At 42.8% G+C, this 23,310-nt stretch overlaps 1 protein-coding gene across 3 annotated transcripts in view; it reads right to left on the bottom strand.

Moving 5' to 3' along the window:
- Window positions 1-23,310, bottom strand: part of ESR1 (estrogen receptor 1) — a 230,185-nt gene that overhangs the window by 20,971 nt on the left and 185,904 nt on the right. For all 3 annotated transcript variants that reach the window (XM_040965414.1, XM_040965415.1, XM_040965416.1), the window contains one exon: window positions 7,617-7,750. In XM_040965414.1, coding sequence (XP_040821348.1) covers window positions 7,617-7,750 — 134 coding nt within the window. The remainder of the gene's footprint in view (window positions 1-7,616; window positions 7,751-23,310) is intronic.

The following is a 23,310-nucleotide window of genomic DNA, read 5'->3' as shown; positions in this document are numbered from 1 at the left end:
TGGACCACATCTGGCTGTGTCATGACATTAACCGGCCTGCAAGAGAACAAGGTCTGGGAGTAGATTCTATGGGGGATCATGGGCTCACCCTTGTGGGACTGCCATACCAACTGGTTTGCTTGAGGGCTAGGGGTGGAGACAGGCTGAACTAAGCATGACCATGGAACTCACCAACATTCATAGGTTCTGGGATTGGTCCAGGCTATAGCACCCACGGGAACACTGAAGAATTGGATGTGGGCAGGGCAGCCCACAACATCCACCAGCACAACACAAAGGCTGATACTTAGGAAGCAGATTGTGCTGGGTAAGGATCTAGCACCCACTGACATGCAGGAGATCTGGGTTTGGGACTGGGTCTGGTGGGGGAACTTGGGGACAATCCTGGTGGGCTGTCACTCCCACTTATGAGCACATGAGTCAGGGCCAGATGTCAGTAAGGCCAGGAAGGAGTACTTTATTTGTTAGAAGGTGTGTGGGTTGGATCTGGGAGGATGGACTGGGCAAGGCCAGGCCAAATCATAGCACTGACATGTGTGGGAAGCCAAGATGGGATGCAGGCTATGCCACGCTAGGCTAAGCTATCACACCTACCAGTTTGCATGAAAGCTTGGGCTTGCATGAAAGTTTGCATGGGGCAAGCTGGGCAGGGCTAGGCTGCAGCACTCACCAGTGAGAATTGGGACTTGGGTATGCCAGACCAGGCCAGGCTGCAGCAGCTGATGGCAAAGGCCAAGCTGGGTGATGGGCTATGCCAGGCTGGTTTGGAGCAAAAACCTATGTGTACAAGATCTGTGGTTGGAAGTGAGCCTGGTGGGGCAGCTAAGTGGATCCTATGGCTGAGGTGTGGTTTCCACTGATGAGCATGAAAGCCAGAATAGGGTCAGCAAACCAGGGTGGACATGGCTATAACATCCCTTGACATGGGTGTGGACTGGGTCTGGGGTATGCCAGACTGGGCTGGGCTCCATTACCCACTGAATGGGTATGTGACAGGTTGGGCTAGGTATCTGTATCTGCTGAACCATGCACAGCTGGGTCTTGGAATAGACCAGGTAGGGTTGGGTTGCAGCACCCAACAGTAACTGCCAGAGTGGTTGTGGGCTGGTCAGGTTGTGATGCCTGGCAGAACAGAAGCTAGGCTAAGTCAGGCTGGCCAAGCAGACACTGGTGTGCACAAGCTCTTCCAATGGGAGGTGACCTGGCACAGGAGTGTGGGGAACTCTTCTGTTAGGACACAGTCCCCACTGGTGAGAGCAAAAACCAAGGCTGCGAGCAGCCCAGACAAAGTTAGGTTATCTTAACCTTGACACACATGGGAATAAGGCCTGGGGGGATGCTAGGCTGGGACAGTTCATAGTAGCCACTGGCAGGTGTGAGAACCAGGATGTGGTGCAGGCCAGACAAGGCTGGGCAACAACTACCAGCTGGTTGACATTAGGGCAGGGACTGGGAGATGGCTGGGCTGGGCTGGGCTGGGCTGGACTATAGCACCTGCCAGCATGAGCTGGAACTGGGAGGAGGCTAGAACAAGTCAGGCTGCAGCACCTGCTGGTGAGTGCTGAAGTACTGGACCACAGCTGCTACCAGCACACATTAGATCCACGATTGGGGGTGAACCCAGCAGTGGAGCCCAAAGGGCTCCCCAGTTGGGCCATTGCTCCCACTGGTGAGCCAGAGAGCTGGGACTAGGGGCAGACCAGGCTGGGCAAGGCTACAAAGCCTGTTGGCCTGCATATGAGTTGGGTTAGAGTGAAAGCCAGCCTGGGCTACATAACCGTATCCACTAGTGCATGCATTAGTCAGAGTAAGTGCAGGCTGGTTGGGTTTTGCCACAGTGTCAGCTAGCAGGTGCTGGAACTGGGGGTAAGTCCTGCCTAGGTAGATTGTAGAGTCACTTGGATAGTGCAAGATCCAGGGCTGGGAGTGAACGTAGTATGGAAATTGTGGGTATCCCTCTGATAGGCTGTAGAGCATGAGAACCAGGGCTAGGGATGTGCCTGGCTAGACAGGTGATAGCAGCTGCTGGCATGAGTATGGCCTGGAGACAGTGGGTTCAGTTGGACTGAGCAAGGCTATAGCACCCATTGATGTATACAAGAGCCAAATGCAATGCAGGACTAGCTGAACCAGTCTGCTGCACATGCCAGCATGCACAGGAATTTGGGCTGGAGGTAAGCCTGGTGGGGATAGTTAGGGATCACTCTGACTAGGCTGCAGCTCCTGCTGCCACACGTGAAGGCCGACTGTGTGGTGGGCAGGTTTGGGCTGGACCTCAGCACCCATTATTTTGCGCACACAATACGGCTGTGATTTGTGTATAGGCCAGCTTTGTGGAGGCTGATGTGGGTGATAAATTGAGCCAGATCCTGCACTGGCTGGCACACACAGGAATTTGGTCTGGGGTTACCTTTGGCAAGATTTCCTTGGGAACCACCCCCTCACCTGGATTGCTGGTTTCAGAACCCCAATCGCGATGAAAATCACAGGATCTGTGGTCTGACCATGGAGTGCATTTGCTAGAACTGGGTCTCCATGGTTGCTGAGGCCTGTGCAGTGGACAGCATGCCCACATGCTCATGAGGAATATGATAATCAGTTCATCGAGGCCTGCAGAGGACGTCTAGTACCATGGAAAGCAGAATAAATTAGACAGCTCTTCCAGACAAGCTTTGACATGAATATCTGGGTGAATCAAGATTCTAAGTTTTTTTTTTAAGATTTATTTATTTTTATTGGTAAAGCAGATATAGAGCAAGGGAGAGAGACAGAGAGGAAGATCTTCCATCTGATGGTTCACTCCCCAAGTGGCTGCAACGGCTGGAGATGAGTCAACCCAAAGCCAGGAACCAGGAGCTCTTCCGGGTCTCTGATGTAGGTGTAGGATCCCAAGCCTTTGAGCCGTCTTTGACTGCTTTCCCGGGCCACAAGCAGGGAGCTGGATGGGAAGTGGGGCTGCCAGGATTAGAACCGGCACCCATATGGGATCGCAGGCATACAAGGCGAGGACTTTAGCCACTACGCTATTGTGTATGTCATTTCAATGGACCTTGGAATGATTTGCTCAACCTTGGAGCAATGAAATCGCCAGCATCTCAGAACTATGAAAACCACTTAAGTAGTATCCCAGCTCCAGTTCGGGGCCCCTGAGATGGCTTCAGGTGACTGTGCCCCATTCCTGGGTACTGATGCAGTTGTGCTGCTGGGAACGGCCCTCTCCCCTTCTCTTTCCACTTTCTCCAGATTCAGGAAGAGAAATGGAAATTGGAGGCAGCTGTCTGTCTACTCTCCCCCATTCCTCAACCTTCCCCACCCTAATGGGTGGTCCACATGGGCATGCATCCCTCTCAACTATGTACACATCACCAAAAAGAAAATGAATCTATTATTTTTTTTAAAAAAAGAGACTCAAAAAGGGTGTATAAACAATGATTAAATTGAAGGTCAAAATAAACCTTAGGAAATATGTGTGTTATAGTGGGACGTGTTGATTCTGAAGAATGACAAGATCCCAATCAGTATATCCAGATGACCTGTTTCCCTCTAACATTTTTCTAAACATCATTCAGTAGGGTAATTAATGGAGTCTAGTGTAAGGTCAGAGTCTGTTATTGTTATCCTCGAGAGCTGCACATTTCTTTTGTAAGCATCATTGGAGGCTTTTCAACTAAAGCCCTTAATCACCTTGCAAAAACTACAGAGTACACTCAGGGTAAGCCAGAGATTCTGGTCAACGAGTGTAACAGCTGCCCCTGGCCATGGCATACTGTGTTGCATTAGCTGTGTATAATGAGTCTTTATATACCATTTCTCCTTTAGTCACCATACCAAGAAAACGGACAGTGTCTCTCCCACTCATTAGTCTGATCTGATCTCAGTCCATGGCACAGTGACAAGGAGAACATGTTTCAGGGAAACATGCACTTTCTAGGTTCAGCAGGTAAGCATCTATTAAATGACATGTTAGGCTTGTTGACAGAGCACGAGCTAAACACTGGGAGGAATAAAGAGCTTATCGGGAAATTGGCACATATATGCATAAAAAAGAAAACAATGTAGGCATGGCGGCATGGCCTAGCAACTAAAAGTCCTCACCTAGCACGTGCTGGGATCCCATATGGGCGCTGGTTCTAATCCCGGTCACCAAGCTTCCCATCCAGCTCCCTGCTTGTGGCCTGGGAGAGCAGTCGAGGATGGCCCAAAGGCTTGGGACCCTGCACCCATGTGGGAGACCTGGAAGAGCCTCCTGGCTTCGGATCGGCTCAGCTCCAGCCATTGCAGCCATTTGCGGAGTGAATTAGTGGGTGGAAGATCTTTCTCTCTGTATTTCCTTCCCTCTGTATATCTGACTTTCCAATAAAAAGAAATCAATCTTAACAATAGAGAAAACAATCCAGACTTAATCACACAAAAGGGTACCAAAAATCCCACAAAACTGTTTGGCACACAATTTATAAGAGCAACTCAGTAAATCTTTAATTATTGGCTTAATGAAGGCAATTACTGAATAAATTAGTAAAAAAAGAAAACAAAAAACCAGTCACCCAACTAATATAGAAGGTATACTGACTTAAAGAATGAAAATAATCCAAAGAAATTTTATTAAGGACTAAGGTAGTTGCAAGGCTTCCTGACTAAAGCACGATTTGAGCAAGGCCTAGGAGACTCACACATATTTAAATGATCATGAAGCAGCCACAGTTAGTGGAAGGTTTACCACGAACAGGCAGAGCCCGCTCCACCCTTCGGCTACTTTTTCCCAGCCTTTTGCTAACTGAACTCATCTGCTCTCTCATAGCTAGCTTCCTTGTTCTCAGTAACTCTAGAAGCTGACACTGACTTTGCACAGGCACCTGTGGCTGGAATTGCCATGTCCCTGTCCTTTGAGGCGGCATGGAAAAATAGCGTTTGTCCTATGGAGCATTCTGAGATTTCGCAGAAATCATGACAAAGTATCTCCCACCTCCCAAAAGCCGCTAAGAGTGCTTCCCGTGGAAATCCTGGCACCTGGTGACCACCTCAAAACTCTCAGAGGGGCATTCCTCGCAGGTTCTCACAACCACCTTTCAGTCTGCTGCATCTCTCTGCCTTCGGGTCAGGGTCAATATGAACACAACTTCCTTTATCAACAGGGGCTCAACCTAAGACCTTGGGTTCCTCCACATGTGGAGGTTCTGTTTCCCAGACATCAGAAAGGCCTCTCCTGATTTCCTGAATCCTTCCCAGCTTGGCTTCTGTTGGAGATCCCTGAAGGTGGAATCACTTTGTAATTTGTCTCATGATAAATAGTTATCCCAGACTGGAGCTATGAATTAGTTGGTGTTCTAGAAAAAAATTCCTTTCTCCAGCCGAGCAGACAAAAACTGCTCATGGCAGTACCCTTCATAGCAAGGATTACTTTTTCACTCTGAAAATAAATAAATAAATAAAAGATTCCAAGCACCAGTCCAGATTCTGAGTTTCCAGGAACGATGTCAGACACCAGGTGCTGGGTTCAGTAGGATATCTGATTTTCCAAAACATGGCTCAAATTCACAATGAGCCGAGTGCATCCCCTTGTCTGGGGCAGAGGGACAGCTTCTGTTTACTGCCTTCCTGAGCCAGCAGCACCGACCTTGACAGAACAGATGAGCTGTTGTCCCATTACCTCAATGAGCAAAACAAAACTGCAAACTCTGTCAGCATACGATGTCTTGCATTTCCAGAACAGCGCTCCAACCCTCCAGGAACAAGCAAACACACAGAAAACTCTAAGAAACCAGAGGACAGAGGATGAAAGCCCAACCAGGGTGAGAAGTCAGATGAAGACCAGAGCCTAGAATGGCAAGGATAGCATTGAGGATCTGCTGCTAGTATTTAAATACGTAAATGAATAAATGAATGAATGAATGACTTTTGAGCACTTCCACTTTTATGCTGAAAACTGGCTCTACGGTTCTATGGAAACCATGCTCTCATAGAAAAAAGTCTTGACTTTCCTTGCTAAAGAGAACCCACCCTGTCCCAGAAATGGTAATGGAACAATAGCGCAGGAAAAGGGCAGATGAATGAGAAGGAAATATTTCTAATTACCAAACTAGAGCCTTCACTTGTGTGTTGATACAACTCCGGCTCAGTTCACTTGCCACCCTGTGGCATTCTTGCCTAACTGAAGTGGGTGGAGGAAGGCCTTATCCTAGACAGACGCGTGTTCCCTGAAGTGAACAGCCCCCCTAAGAGCGAGCTGCACGTGCCAGCCCTCCAGTGCAGAAGGGGCAGGTTCAGGACCTGGCACCGTGCAGCCGAGTGGCGCTGCTCCCAGAATTCTCTCCCAATAAAGAGCCATTGTGATATCCGAACCCTTCAATGCACAGGACAAAAAGCTCAAATGAAAGGCACAATGCAAGTGAGTGGGACCTAAAACTCGAATGAGCAGCAATCACTCGCTTAGAGCAGATCATGTTATTTTCCATGCAACTTCACCGAGCGATTCATCCCCTTGCCTTGCAGAATACTACAGACTTCCAATTAGCAGCTGATAAGTGAAAATGATTAGAGCAAAAATCATTCAACAGTATGAGTTACTAGGGAAATGGTTAGGGGAGGCTCAATAGGATCGAGACTCAAAATGAAGAGAGGAAAAAAAAAAAAACGGGAAAGTGAGGGAAGCACTGAATCACCACGTGTGTGATCTATCCAAACCGCGGCTGTAGAGTTGAGAAGTTGAGATTATACACAATGGGAGGGGAAACTAGAGCGCACCCAGGCTTGCAAACAGCTCTGATTTTTCCTTGGAAATGAGAATGACCCAAGCAGTGTGGCCAGAAGTCCAAACCCAGGTTAGCTGCACCTGTTGTGCAGCTGCTACCCGACTGTCAGTGTCGGATCCCAGATCCTGAACGTCAGCGCCTCGGCCCAAACGCTGAGGGTCCGGACGGAATCAGGGTGCTAATTTGGGCTCAGTCACAGTTTCCGTCCAGGTGACCCTCCCACGACAGCCAACCTTATACCAAATCAAAACAAATAAACCAACAGATGTTGCTCTTAGCTAAGGTTTTGTTCAAATGAAAAAACAGGAGAAAACAATAGAGTTGGGTCCTACATATCAAATGAAAAAGCTTTTTCACCTGTACGCATTCAAGAATTTCTCCAATTTTCAAATCAGTTTTTTTTTCTTTTTAAGTTCAGCCAACTCTAACTTTAGATTATTAGCCATTACATGAAAAAAAAAAAAAAAAAAAAGCTCAGTTTCAAACGACCCTCAGTATCTGGAGCTTGGAACCAGTAACAAGATCTTAACAAAGTCACTTGCTCCACTGACTTTCTAAAGTATAGTAATATTTACTGACACATGACATTTTAACCACAATATCCTCATGTATGTGAAAGCATACACACATTTCAACAAGACCATTTGATTCAGTGTCCCGCCATCATGTGTCTTTCATCATATTTGACCAGCAGGGTTCTACTTCCGTAAACAATCTATAAGATAATGGTTTATTTTAAATGTATATCACTATTTTCTTTCAATTTATGACACTTTTCTTTTGAAGTGGGTAGATTCCATCTGATTGAAAATAGATATGAATATTTTCCAGAATCCACAATTGTAGGCACTCATGCTGTCAACTCACCAGAATTCAGTAAAATGATTGATTTGAGGCACACAAACTCCTCTCCCTGCACATTCATCATACGGAACCGAGTCGACGTCGCCAGCAACATGTCAAAGATCTCCACCAAGCCCTCCACACATTTCCCCTGGTTCCTGTGAAAGTACAGGGAAAAAAGTGTTAAGGAACAAACAAGCTTCTGTAAACAGGATCAGATTTACATTCACAAAACTACAGCCCGTTCTTAGAGCACAAATATTTATTTTAATCAGAGAAGGTGATAAAAAGGGGGTTTTATATAAAAAATTTTTAATTCTTGGAAGAGATTTATTGTTAAATTCAAAAAGATACCACACTAAATACGGATGATTTAACAAAAGGGAGGATAATCAAAAATGACTGGAGTATAAATGATTTTTATCATACTCATTTATTCAGCTACGACTATATTCTAGACAATGTGGTAGTTATGGGAAGAAAAATAAAACCTCTACTCTCAAGATGATAATGGCCTTGAATTAGCATTGCAAGTCCTAAGCAACGTATTCTGAAGTGCTTTTGAAATGCAAGAAAAATGACAATAACTGGAGAATGATTGGGCTACAACCACTGATATTGCAGAAGATGATAGGCAAAGATGTGCCTACTAAGTGCTATTTGAATTGACATCTTAAAAGGATGCAAGATTTCATGAAAGAGGTGTGCCTGAACCGTGGAAGTGGGTCCTAGGCAACCCAAGGAGGAGCAGCATGAATGAACACGGAGCCGTACGCTGGAGGGAAGGACCTAGGAGATGAAAATGTCAGGCGAGAAAGGACCTGCTGCAAACTTTGAAGATTCTTCGTAGGAGAGCCTTACAATTAGGATTTAGCATCCATAGTTGCAAACTTTTATATATTTAAAATCGATGTTCCTTGCCATGTAATATTTAAAAATGTAAATGTCACTGTCTTTCCCTATGTTTGATTCCTGTATTAGTGAAATACTATGTATGAAAGAATCCATTCATTTCTTGTTGCCATTTTAAATGCTGAATGTGATTTATTTGAGGAAATCAGAAAAGAGTTAAAATATCCTATATAACCAAGCATATGAAATATGCAAACATTTGAAACATCAAAACAAAACGCATTGTTTATATACTTATGTTTTAATAGGATGTGAATCTCATAATCAACTGTTTAAAACAAGTAGATTATTTCTTTTTTTTTTTACTTAAAATGGCACATTTTTAACACTTTTTCTGGGCCTACATTTTATTGTTTTCAAGGATTTTACTGGTACAGAATTTCACTTAATGACTATCCTTTTGTCTTTGGATATAAATAGTTATAGCAAAGTTACTACAGATAAAATTGCCAGACCAAAGGAACTATGTATTTTTAGTTTTTATAATTCAATTGTTGCTTTCAAATTGTTTATACCAATAGCTTATTGATTGGAGAACATATTCACATTAGCTCTTTCCCTGAGATGTCTCCTCCACTTCCCTGCCCATATTGTTCTGGTAGGCTATTGGTCTCTTTCACATTGATTCTGAAGAGTTATTTATATATGATGGCAATCAGTCCTCTCAAATATATTTTGAATGTCTTTTTCTCATCTTTAATCTTTCATCTTTTATTTTCTTTCACAAAACAAAAACTGCTTGGCCCAGCACCATCTAGCTCCCTGCTTGTGGCCTGGAAAAGCAGTAGAGGACAGTCTGTAGCCTTGGGACCCTGCACCCATGTAGGAGACCTGGAAGAAGCTCCTGGTTCCTGGCTTTAGCTAGGCTCAGCTCCACCCACTGCGGCCACTTATGGAGTGAACAAGCAGCTACAAGATTTTTCCCTGTGCCTCTTCTTCTATGTATCTGCCTTTCTAATAAAAATAAAATATCTTTAAAATTTTATTTCAGAATCAAATGCAATAAATTTCATTCATGGATCTAGTTTATCTTTTTTGCATAGATTATCATTCTTTTAAAAATAAATGAGTATCACATTTCCTTCTAGTATAGTTTATCTTTAAATCTTTGTCCTAATGAATTGGATGTATGAATTTTCAATAAAATCTTTACTGTGCTACAATGATATAACTTGCAATTCACTTACTTAAACAAAAACATTCCAGATGGTTTGTTTATTCACAGAACTGCATTGCCGTCAACTGGATTATTTTGGTGTAAAACACAAGGCAAGGATTCAGCTTAATATTTTCTCCAGGTAGCTATGTGTTACTTATGGAATGAGTCATGTTTTTCACACGGGCTTGAAATATGGTATATAGTTTTAATTTGCTTCCTAAAATTGATTTCTAAGCTAAGCATTAATTTTCCGAATAAGGCAAACCACATTGTCTCCAATAGGAAGAAAGGATTCCAACAGGATGGCTTTGCCTTCCTTCCTACATACAATTTATTTAGAGGCAGTTGCATTCCATTCCTTGTGCTAGACATTTGATACAGAGACTGAAATCACGGGTGCTTTCATAAAGAGATGTAAGTCAGAAAAAGACAAACAAGAAGTAAAACAGAGGCAGTGCCATGGGGTACATCTCCAGAAAAAGTATAGAAAGGAAGTCTCTAAAATCAAATGCTAATTCTCCCGAGATCAACCCTTGATAATACTGAAGCAACTACCACAGCATTCTCAGAACAGTTAAAATGAGTTTTCACATGAAGTGTTTAGACTGAAGCGTGGCAGTGGGACTCACCTTAATCATTAGCTGTAGCTACAGTACGCACACATATAAACTTATAGACTTCAAGGGAGAATTTGACCTTTTTATCTTTAGTATTAAGGAAATAACTGTGGAAATCGGGACCCTCCGGACCAGCAATGTCTGAACACTCTCATTGCAGAGACAAGGATGGTCACACGAAAAGGTCATACAGCCCTATTTAGACAGGGCCTGAGAGAAGCTGGGTTTTGGTCAGGTATCTGATTTTCTTTTTAAAAAATGCATTTTCTTTGGAGTGAAAAAAATAAACAAGGAAGAGAAAAATGTTTGGAGCATGGAGCTTTAAAAATAACAGCTCACAGCCAAAATAGAGAAATGTTCCTTTCTCAGGATAAAACCTCTGTTTTCTTAACAGACTGTACACCGGCAGGGGGGGAGATCTCAGTGTGGGAGGGAGCCTGTGCTTGCCCGCTGTGAGCAAAAGTTCAGCTCCAAAACTGAGAAAGTGGATTCTCAATAATTTTCTCTTCTTGTACCTTTTCAACAGTCTTGCACATTTTCCCATGAGGAGCTGGTCTTAAGATCTTCCACTGGGGGAATATTTTTCTCAGCCCTGTCTCAGTGGAATTTTGTTATTCCCGACCAGGGACTGTGCCTGTTGACACTGGAATCCTTGTTCAGCCAGGCACGTTCTAAGGTGTGCATGTGTCCTCAGACACAGGTGTACTACAAGTTAAACTCAGTTCTCCACACATGGATGCATATGTGGGCGTGTCTATTTTCTCCACGAAGGTGAAGGGAACAAGTGGTGACCATCTGTCAATAGAGACACTATTATGGGGGACACTCCAGGCTGCCTTCATGCGACCAGGTCATGCTGCATGTTTTGTTACTGGATAATTGAATTTGGAGAGCTCCTGGAATGATATTCAAGGCAGCGAAATCATAGTTTCTAAGCAATGATATATGGCAGGCCAAAGAAGTGTACCCTGATGACAATGTGAGAATGAATTCATTAGCCTTTGCAACATAAACAGCAAAGTTGGCCCAAGTACTTCAGCCAATCCACTATTTGTGCAATAAATGAAATGGTGGATTTTCATTTTCCTGATGAGATTTTCATTAAATTATTAAAATTTTGCCTGAATCCTAATGACTGGATGCTTATGCCACATCTGCTTGTCTCTCAGGTATGTGATTACAAGGTGAAAAACCATGTCATCAAAGCTGAGGAACAACGGATAAACCAACATACGACATCTTGGATGAACCTATGTGGACTTTGCAAGTTACCAGTCACTTACATGACACAAAGAATCCCTCCCCATCAGTTGCAGTGAGTGCACAGTGTGATCAGGACCTCATTTCTCAAGTCCTATTAATAGTGTATAGTGCTTTTCGAGAGCAAAGTAGGCCAGGATAGTTAGCTCCATTTCAGAGGGAAAGGGTGAACTGCTGCAAGCAGAATCTAAGTGATAACTCAGGATCGGGGGGTACTATTTGTATAAGCCAAGGTGAGTCTTAAAGCTCAAAGCTGGTCAGTGTGCAGGTTGTGGAAAAACAAGATGGTTTTTACAGAAAGCACAGCTTCAAACACAGATCAGAAAACAGAGCAGACTCCATCTCCCACTGTGAGACGTGACAGCCTGCACGGAAGGACTCCTCCTCCAATAATATCAGTCTGGTGTGCTGCGTGCCACAAAATCCCCTTGTGGGGAGTTGTTCATCCACGTATCCTCTCCAAATGCTGTCCATTTGCACTTGGGTAATGGGGAAAAGAACAGGACCGGAAAGAGTGCTTGCCCACGGTATGCCCTGGAAGTTTCTCCTCTATAAAACTGAAAGTTTATTTTCCCTACATCCCTAAGGTACCTCTCCCAACATAAGAGAAATAAAGAGCTCTAAGGAGCACGTAACCAAACTGCACTTGTAAGTCTTCAAAAATACACCTTATAAACTTGTCCATGAACTTGTCAGTATAAAGAAAATCGCAAAGTGCAAGCAGAAAATTCAGCGGATGAATCCACTATATTTAATGCAGATATCCCATAAGAAAGCATCATAAGATTAGGAAAGAGACGTCCCTTGAAATCAGTGGCAAGATTATTTGTAGGTGGATGCTACAAAATCTCTAAGCCAGTACTCTGAAAAACTGATTCGCTAAATGTAAGAGCAAGAGGTTTATATCTGTAACTCTTGGAAGCATTAAAAAAAAGTGCTAAAGATGGAAACCTGTAAACTGTATATATCTTGAAAATTAAAGAAAAGTGGTTCAGATTGCGGAGTCCAACTGCCTGAGTTTACGTCCCGATACCATCCCTTCCATTTTTTTTTATTTTTAAAAGTTTATTTATTTTTATTGGAAAGACAGATTTACAGAGAGAAGGAGAAACAGAGAAAAATATCTTCCATCTGCTGGGTCACTCCTCAAATGGCCACAAAAGAAGGAGATGCACCAACCTAAAGCCAGGAGCCAGGAGCTTCTTCTGGGAAGCCCGTGCAGTATAAGGTCCCAAGGCTATGGGCCATTCTCCATTGCTTTCCCACGCCACAAGCTGGGAGCTGGATTGGAATTGCAGCAGCTAGCACACAAACTGGTGTCTCTATGGGATTCTGGCACTTGAAGGAGGATTATCCAATTGAGGCAAGTTTTGCATGAGTACAAAGAAAGAATCATGCACACTACACTGTAAGAAGAATAGGGAAGAATTAAGCCACAGGGACTCGGTGATTATTATATATAAAAGCTAGCTCGTATAAAGCCATATCAGAGTTAGGGGAAAGTAACAATTCCTTGTTCTTGCACTGCATAGTAAGCAGACCACAGTTCATAATAACCCAGATATATTTTACAAAAAAATTTGAAGAAAGAAGCTTCAAGTCTGCAGTCATAAAAAACAAGGGGAAATATCAAATACCCTGACTTGATAAGTATATATTGTGTATATATGCATTCCAATGTCAACATCCAGATCAAAATCCTGTACAATTACTGTTAAAATTTTAATGGAATTGGTACTAGATGTAGAGTACTCCCATTAAAAATGTTTACTTTGTAATTTCACGCAGTGTGGAAACTGAACTTAAAACAAAGTAGGAAAATATGTAACAGCCTGCAGAAAGTTTATTCTGAAATAACTTCAAAGGCAGACCACATGCCTGCAGATGTGGCCAGAAGGCACGAACTGAGTCTGTCCGACGGATACCAGAGATGCCATTAGCAGGTATCACAAGAAAGGTGTGAGCTCAGCAAGAATTGAAGGTGTCCCAAGCAGAAATTGAAGAGAATGGAAAGAGACTGAAGTTAAATGTTCTTACTACAAGTTTAGCCGAGAAAATTTCTTCTAGTTAGAAAATACCAATAGATGCAATTGAAAAAGCAAAGTGCATATGAAAAAACCTGGTAAGATTTTTCCACTGACAAGGTAACTCAGTCTTGTGGAAAAGGGCGACATCCAAATATCCGACCTTCCCATTCAGGGGAATTGTTTTAATAAATCATGAGAAAAAAGAAGCAAACCTAAGAATATTAAACTTGTTGAGGACATGCAGACAGGGGAACAATGATACACTGTTAATGGGAACACAGCAGAGAAAGGGATTAAGTATGATACACACACGTACACACACTGCACACGCGCTTAGAGGATACACACCTAGCAGCATCACTGAGCCTTAAAACGGAATGATTTCATGTCACTTACAGTAACATGAATGAAACTGGAGGACATTAAAGTGAAATAAGCCAGGCACAGGAAACCAGATATTATCACACAATTCCTCCTACATGGAATCTCAAAATCTCAAAAACCCTTTAATCATGGAAGCAGAGAGAAAATGGTGGTGCACAGAGACAGGGCTAGCAAGGAGATGTTGGTCCAAGTCCAACACTGCAGTTGTACAGGAAGAACATATGTAAGATCTGCTGTTTAACATGATGACTGTGGATAATAGTAGTATACGGCGCATCTAAAAATTGTTGAGAGAATAGATTTTAATGTTCTTATTACAAGTAAACAATACTTGTGAGAGGTGAGATGATCTTTATGTTAATTATTTGGATTTATTCGATCAAAATTGGATGTATATTTCAAAACCCACTGTACTCTGTAAATAAGTACCATTGCTGTTTGTTAATTGAGAAAATAGATGACAATAATTTATGAGAGTACATGAGGTTTAAGAATAATGTCCAAGAATGGACACGGACAAAAAACAAATACAAGTCTCCTATGCTTCTCAAAGAACTATACAAGCACAGAAAGTGTGAGCCTGAGGTAAGAGGAAAGCTGCTGGATCTTCAACACTTCCACCCTTGGGCCCCAAATGTCTACTGACTAGAAGTGCCGTGAGCACCACCAAGACAAGATTCTCAACAGCAACTTCAAATACGGCCATGGAGAACAAGGGGGAAAAAAAATCCCCCAGTAGGAGAAAAGAAAAATATGAAGTTACTTTTTTCTCAGAGAGTGTTAACTAATCAAAGAACTGTTCACCTTTTCATAGCAGAATCCACATCAGCTCTACACAGTAAAATTCCACAGCTTTGGGGGAAAGTTATGCTAGCTCCCCTCTGCTTTTTTTTTTCTTTAATGAATAGAAATTTTCATTGCCTTTCACTTGCCCTTTCCCCATCGCTGCCTGGGTGAGATGAGGGTGCCGGACCAGTTGCAGCTGCAAAATGCTTGACACACAGAACCCACATCACAGACAAGTCACTGAGTTGGCTGCTGGGGGTGGGTGTGACTTTGTCTCCCGTGGGGAGTGACAGAGTATGACACACGAAGCGCATGATGGAAACTTGGAATCCAGAAGTGAAGTCCGTCAGAAACAGCCTGCTGTCACCACCACAGAGTTCCCTGTCCGCCTGTGTTTCCTGCAGCATTTCCCAGCTTTCCTTGTTGTGAAAGGCGAGTAGGTGACGGAGTTCTGCCTGATGAAGAGTGGGCAGAAGCCCTTTCCATCACCTCTGTGGTGAGGTAGTTAAGTAAGACATAGGGTTTCTCGGTACTTCTCCCTCATCAACTATGAATTAAGAGCATTTCATAAACCCAAGAGAGGGCAAAGCAAGAGTGTGGGCTCCTCAATGGGGCGGTCACTCAGTAAGGACAGTGACTTGAACAACCAATGGTTATTGTATCAAATGACTAACATTTAGGAATATCTGATTTCTCTCTATCTCAACATACTCCAAACACACATAATTGCACAAAACCATAGTTCTAATTATTCAAAAACTACAGTTATCTCCTGTATGCATGGCCCCTAAATAAACAAAGGGGCATGCAAGCTATTTCCCAGGGAATATTTGAGGAATATTGAGTAACCTGACTCATGGAGTTTGGCGTTCATAAGAGAGAAACTTACAAAAGTAGCTCAGTCAGTGTCCAAAGAGTTGATAACAGTAATGGGATGATATAAAAAGATCATTGAAAGCTTGCCAGTGGGTGAGTGTGCGTGTACGAATGTATCAGCGCCCCTGTTGGTGGGCACTGACATTACATCCAGTATGTGTCTGTAAAATACATTGTGTTTTTTCAAAATTGTAATTTAGTGTTTACTCACAGGAAATTTTTATTATGGGACACACATTTTGTTAAATCTATAAAAGGGGAGAAAATTTCATGTATATCATATATATATATGTTTAATTTATTTATTTTTATTGGAAAGGCAGACATACAGAGGGAAGGAGAGACGAGAGGAGGATCTTCCATCTGATGATTCACTCCCTAAGCGGCCACAATGGCTGAGGCTGAGCTGATCCGAAGCCAAGCAGGGAGCGGCATGGGAAGCGGGGCTGCCGGGATTAGAACGAGCGCCCATGTGGGATGCCAGCATATTCAAGATAAGGACCTTAGCTGCTAGGCTATCGCACCAGGCCCTATTTCATCTTTAGTTTTAAGAATATAACAATACTTCCCATCCAACCCTTCCTCATTGCCTCAATCTCATCCTCATTCCTCTTTTTTCTTTTACTTTTTGTAATGGAGTATTTTCAGTTTATAATCACAAGCTTAATTGCTAAAATAAAAGAATTCAAAGTGTAGTATGTAGAAAAATCACAATTCTTTAAAAGTATAGACAAAATCTAAAAACAATAATCAAACCTCATAATGTCAATGAGATTCTTCTTACTTGTATTTGTCTTCCATACCATATAACATTCTTCCTCATTCAACATATTGGGTACCGATGATGTGCCATGATTCGTCGCTAATAATATAGTGAAAAGCAGCAAGGAAATGGGCTGCTTTCAAAACAAACTTACTATCTATATGGATGGAGCTTTATAAAAATATAGAAAGTTTTAAAAATAAAGTATGTGGCGTGAAGCGGTAAATTATGGTGTTTCACAATCCCGTGAAGAGATTCTATGTGGAAGAGAAATTGAAATGGCCGGTTTCAGATAGATCTTAGAGAGTTGTAGATCCGAGGATTACAGATATTTGATCTGGAAATAAAACTCTGAAAGTTGCCAAAGGAGAGCACAGAGGGCCAGAATACAGAATCCTGGAGAACAGAGCCTAGAACTAACATGACCCTGTAAAAGACGCAGAAGAGAAGCGGCAGAGGCTACAAAGGGCCCAGGCAGGATGGGTGTCAGTAATGTGTACAGTTTAGAAAAACCAGGGAGTATAGGAATGCGTTTGTAGGCCAGACCCAAAGGGGGTGTGGCTTGTTTCCCAGCAGCCTTGCAAAGCCTAGGGATGAAAGTGGAAGACGGTGGGTATGACCCAAGATAGAAGACTGGCTGCTTGGGCATGAAAAAAGTTGAGGGCTCAGGGATTCTAGAATGTAATCTTGCAATGACTGACTGATTGCAGGGCTGGAGATGGCCCAGTGAGGCAGGGGTGGGGTGGAGACGGAAATCAGAACATTGTTTGAAATAGTGGTGGGCATTTGGTATAGCAGGTAACATGCCACTTGGAGCCTGCCTTGTGCAGAGTACCTAACTGCCAGCACTGGCAGTGCGTGCTTTGGAAGGCACCAGGTGATGGTTCAAATACTTGGGTTTGTCACCAGTGTGTGTGATACAGATTGGATTCCCAGCTCCTGACTCTGACTCCTTGCCCTGGCTGTTGTAAACACTTTGGGAGTAAATCTTTCTCTTCCTTTCTCTACCATTTAAATAAACCAAGCTTGATCTGGAACTGTAAAAGAATAATATCAATAGAAGCAATGAGTCTCAAAGCTCAAGTAGGTTCCGACTGCATAAGGGATGGGACAAATGGGAACTACAGAAGAGGATGGTAAGACAGGGAGCTTCCAACATAAGATGCACTGGCAGTCAAATTCCTGGGAAGGTCTCCAGTATTGTAGGACATAAAACGTAGAGCCTTAACACTGAGATTAACAGCAATATTATCCCAACAAAACACATTGCATTTTTCCTTATTCAAGAGAAAGGCACAGAACAAGAGTGGTTGGGAGGAGAGGGAGGGGCAGGACTTTCAGAGGCTCACTCCCTTACAGGCTGAGTGAGATTGAGCTCAGAGTTGAGAACTCAATCCAGGGCCCGGCGCGATGGCTCAGTGGTTGGGGTCCTCGCCTTGAACATGTCGGGATCCCATATGGGCGCCGGTTCTGGTCCCGGCAGCTCCACTTCCCTTCCAGCTCCCTGCTTGTGGCCTGGGAAAGCAGTCAAGGACGGCCCAAAGCTTTGGGACCCTGCACCCGTGTGGGAGACCCAGAAGAGGTTCCTGGCTTCAGATTTGCTAACTGGCCATTTGGGGAGTGAACCAGCAGATGGAAGATCTTTCTTTCAGTTTCTCCTTCTCTCTGTAAATATGCTTTTCCAATAAAAATAAAAATCTGATGAGTTCATTATTCCTTATTTTCAAAGTCTTGCATAGGTTGATGTCTTTTCTTATGATGATTGTGCTGAACAAATGGAACGATCTGAACATTAAGTTATAGGAATGGTAATGATGGGGGCTGGCTCTATGGTATAGCAGGTGCCAGTTTTCATCTTTTGTTCCAGCGCCCAGCTAATGTGCCTGGGAAAGGTGTGGGGAATAGTTCAAGTCCTTGGATGCTTGCCCCATATGGGAGACTCGGATGAAGCTCCGGGCTTCAGACCAGCCCAGCTCTGGTTGACCACTGCAGCCATTTGGGGAATGAAGCACTGGATGGAAGATCTCTCTCTCTCTCTCTCTCTCTCTCTCTCTCTCATGTTGCTCCCTCTTTCTCCCTCTCTTCTTCTGAAATTCTGCATTTCAAGTAAAAATAATGTTTTTTAAAACTGAAATAGGAAAAAGAAATGGGCTTCATGAGCTCATCAGAACATATCTTCCTCATGCCTGGCCTTCCTCGTTCACAGCTGTCAACATGTGAACCTAACAGCCCCAGACTATGACTGTCCTTGTATGTCAGTATCCTTTAACTACCGCGAGTTATCTGTCAAGGAAAATATGCAAAACATATAATGATGACTAGCAAAATTTTTATTCCTCTTAGGGGAATGTTTTGCTTGGAAACTGAAGCAGAAAAACAGAATGAAATAAAATGAGAAATTTTAAGGACATGGCCCGAGGATCATTTTTTAAGAGTTATTATGAGAAAATGGAAATAAAAACTATGTTGTATGATGCATTTAGAAGGATTGGGTTTCAAGTGGAAATGACTTTTGGTCCATTACCTTGAGAAGAGTTGCTATGAGACAGAGAGCCAAGACTTGCTTCACTGAAGAGTCTGAGGAATAAACGCACCGAGCCGTTTAGCTAGCATTTCAGAAAGGGAAGACTCTGAAAACACATGCTCCAAGTCCAGCAGAACTCGCCAAAGAAGCCAGAAAGCACAAAAAGTTTTCAGCTTCTTATTTTCTTTTTTTTAAAGATGTATTATTATTATTATTATTATTTTATTGGAAAGGTGGATATACAGAGAGGAGAGACAGAGAGGAAGATCTTCTATCTGATGATTCACCCCCCAAGTGAGTGCAGTGGCCGATGCTATGCTGATCCGAGGCCAGGAGCCTCTTCCGGGTCTCCCACATGGGTGCAGGATCCCAAAGCTTTGGGCCGTCCTCGAGTGCTTTCCCGGGCCACAGGCAGGGAGCTGGAAGGTATGCAGGGCTGCTGGGATAGAACCGGCGCCCATATGGGATCCCGGGCGTGCAAGGCGAGGACCTTTAACCACTTGCGCCACCGTGCCGGGCCCTCAGCTTCTTATTTTCATTAGCATGTGTTCAGATTTACTTTTGCTGCTATTGTTGATTTTAATATAAATTGGCTTAATTTTCAATTCTAGAATTGGGCAAGCTAGAGCTCAGAGAAGCGAATTTTAAAACCTTAAAAAAAACAGAAAGGAAGGTCTTTCTTGTTATAGCAAAAATCCATATATAATGGTTGATTAGGAAGTGACACAGGCTATAAAATAGAGTATGTTTCCTTGTTGTAAGACAGAGAGAGTGAAAGAGCAAAGGAGTGAATGAATGGCCGATGTTGAGACCTGATTACTCCCTAAATGCCTATAAGAACCATTCCTGGGCCAGACCCAAGCCAAGAGCCTCGAACTCCTATGTATGAGGCAGGAACTATGCATACACAGCGCCTACGCACACGGCAGGAGCTTGAGAGATTCCCAGGCTCTCTCGGGTATGCCATTGCCAGGAAGATCTCAGACACAAAGACACAAGGATTCTAACATGGATGGCGCTGTCCACAGTGCTAAATGCTACACTAATATTTACGCCTTTTTTTTTAAACTTGTGGAACTCTTTTAGAAAATCAGTCCACATAGGCACCCAGTGACCAGATTTTTAATGAAATAATAATAACTAGAAAAATAAGGCGAGAACGATGCTTTAAAGTGTAAGTCTGTGATCATTGAAAATCAAGAAAGGTGCATTCTTCTAAGGCAATTTCATCAAGGTAAGGACAATCAAGTTCAGAGAGAACAGAGACTTCCTCTTCTGAGACTCTGATTACTGCCCATATCATTTTACATGTCACCCCTCCCAGAGGGAAGGTGTAGACCGTGCTCTCCAACCATGCCCTTGACTGCAGCAGGAAGACGCTCCTCCTCGCCTGAGTCTTTCCAGTCATCTCCGAGGCTGTACCTGGGAGCCTCTCTCCAAATCCCAGGCACACGGACAGATCCTGAGACATACACTAGTCATGCAGAGGATTCAGACTACAAATAATGCAAATGGTTGTGGTAGAAATTGCACAGGGGATGTCGGACTGACCTATCTCACAGATGTGTCTGGATTTTCAAGCACTTCAAACAAACACGCAGTCATACAATGTCCAGTTTATCTTTATTATGCTACCTGCACACAGGAGTAAAGCTTCACAGGACCATTTGCCGCTTACTTTTCTCACATAAGGAGGCTGATAGCTGAAAGTGTTCTTAAGCAGAGAGATATTTTCTAATAGATACAACAAACCTTCACATGCACTCTTTTCCTATACTTTTAGGTGCTAAAGTGGCAAGAAGGGAGGTTGAAGTTGGTTTTTAGAGATGCTTCTTTCAGAACGTGTAAAACACACTTCTGGGTTTGAATGGTTTGCCAAAGGGAGATGGAATTCTGCACTTCTATAGATAATGATCCACTTAAGTTTCCTTGTTGAGTTTGTACAGTTTAAGAGCTGAAGCAAGTCCCTGGAGGAAAATTCCATAACAGTTGTGCCTACTCAAATACCCAGCAGAAAATAAATCCAATCAATCTTTAAAGATACCCCTATTGGTTATGCAATATAAGAAAGGTCTCAGTTACTCATCTTTCATAGGGATGACTTCAGAGTATACAGAGTAATCAAGCAGTTTTTCCCACTAAGAGTAACCAACTGGAATGATGGGAAATCAGTGGACAAGAGTGCTAGTGAGGATTCTATTGCTGATAAATCAAGAATTACTTCTATATAAAGAAAATAGTATTAATACTTTTCTTGATCTTTATGTCAGTTTTAGTTGGGCAGTGGTTCTCCAGCCCATCTATACTAGAGCTCCTTCTAGTTACTAGGGAAACAAAAATCAATTTCATTCATTCATCCCTTTATTCATTTAATAGACATCAATTGCATCAGAACGTAGTCTGTCCTAGAAACTGAACCAACACAAAGGGTTTGACAACAAAATTAGACATAGCCTTGCCCTGCTACAGTTGACAGTTCTGCAAGGGAACAGACATCAAGTGTACACACACAATGTTGAAGTGAAACTATAAATTATGATAAATGGCAATGGAAATGAGAATGAACAAAAGGCAAGCAAGGTGGGAAGTGTTAGAGGAAACCTCTTTAAGGATGTGAAATTCAATCTCAAAGGGAAAAAAATTGGAACAGTGTTCCAAGGAAAGAGATTGTGTGGACATTAGGAGAAAATGCTTGAAGGATTTGAGGAGCTGAAAGAAGACGGATGTCCTGGAAATTAGGTTTCCCAAGAACAGGTGGCACAGGTTAAGGCTACAGGACAACACCATAGGAATGTGGCTTTAACATCTGGAGCAAGAGGCATCACTGCAGGCTTAAGAGTGATTAAGACTTGTGTCTTTGAAAGACTGTAGGGGAAGGCATTTTTACCTACAGGTTAAATCCTAAGTAGAAGACCCTCTTCCTTCATTGAAACTGTTGGGTTCTGTTTCTGGGTTAGCTTCCTGCTAACATGGAGCCTGGGGGGGGGCCAGGTGATGGCTGAGTAACTAACCTCCTGCCACTGAAGGTCCCCTCCTTTCTGGCTTTCATCTGGCCTGGCCCCAGGCATCCTGCCATTTGTTGAGTGAACCAGCGAATGCAGCTCTCTCCACTCATCCAACCCTTCTCTCCCCAACCCCCTTATTTTTAAGGAAGACTAAATCTGCCCTCATGGAACTCAGACAAAATATTTGTCTCAAGTCTAATGGTAAAGTTGACATTTCTTAACATTGTATTTGCAAAAGATCTTGTGTAGACAAAAATCTAAACAAAATACAATGTAAAATATTTTAGAATCAGTTGATCATAGCCATCAAAATGTATGAAGAGTAATACATGCCTTTCTTTAACTCTTCCTTTTACATAAAATTTCAATCTAGTCACTATCCTTCAGGATGAATGAAGTGTTGGAATTTCAACAATCAAACTAATGACCAGGAATTCTCATGTTGATCTAAAATTCTAGAGTTAAGATTCCTTAGTTAGGAGTTTGCTAGATCCTCAGCACCTGCTGGTTGTTCAAGGTCCCTCACTTTTCTGGAACCTACAGTGACCCAGTGTACAGAGCCTCAGACCAGTTGCTGTCTGTAGGAACCAAATAATCTCCCATTTTAATATGTGCTCTAACAAAACTGGCTAGCTTGTAGTTGAGGCTGTGACATTTGAAGTATGTATCAGGCTGCTTTGAGATCATCTCAAATCTACAGAATAGAAATTTCTAGAAAGTACGTATTCGGGCAAGTAAGATGTAGTTATTTTAATAAGGTTAGGAAAAAGTGTACTGCTTTTGAAATCAAAGAAGACGAAGAAATGTAATGCATTGAGTCAAACAATGCAAAAATTTTAAAAAGTTAACAGTGGTTTCTACATTGCCTTCCTCTTAAAAAGTCAAATCTTTGCATCCGCGAGTTGGAACCGCAATCCTGAGAGGGTCTTGGCCTTCCCTGAATCAGGCCACCGATGAGGCCTGCCATCAGTCACCGCCACAGGCCGTGTTCATGTAGTATATCTCTCCTGATGTGTCTGACTCGTGCTGTTAGTTTCTTTCATTCCTTTTAGTCTTTTCAAATTAGTGTTAATATTGTCTTGAGTTCATCAAACAATTTGTATCTTGCATACTTGTTAAATCTTTGAGTTAAATAAAAACGCAAATGTAAAATAAGTACATTTATCGGAAGCTGGCAGGTGTCACTGGGTTGTTCCCCAATGGGTATGGAGAAAGAGGCTGTGCATCTCTCAAAGCCTCATTTCTGCTTCAAGGTTTTACATGGCCAGGCTGAACCGGGAGCATGTTTTCTAAAACATTTCTTTTGATCATATTAAAATACAAGAAGTGCCACATTGAAGAGCGTCATGTCACTGGGGAAGAACAGTATATTGGGAAGGAATGAATCGGTGTCCTTGGCACCTGT

The sequence above is a fragment of the Ochotona curzoniae genome, unplaced genomic scaffold (assembly GCF_017591425.1).
Source record: "Ochotona curzoniae isolate NIBS_2020 unplaced genomic scaffold, NIBS_Ocur_1.0 scaffold_3890, whole genome shotgun sequence".
Classification (NCBI taxonomy): domain Eukaryota; kingdom Metazoa; phylum Chordata; class Mammalia; order Lagomorpha; family Ochotonidae; genus Ochotona; species Ochotona curzoniae.
The sequence above is the reverse complement of the archived record's forward strand: the minus strand, read 5'-3'. Positions and strand labels throughout refer to the sequence as shown.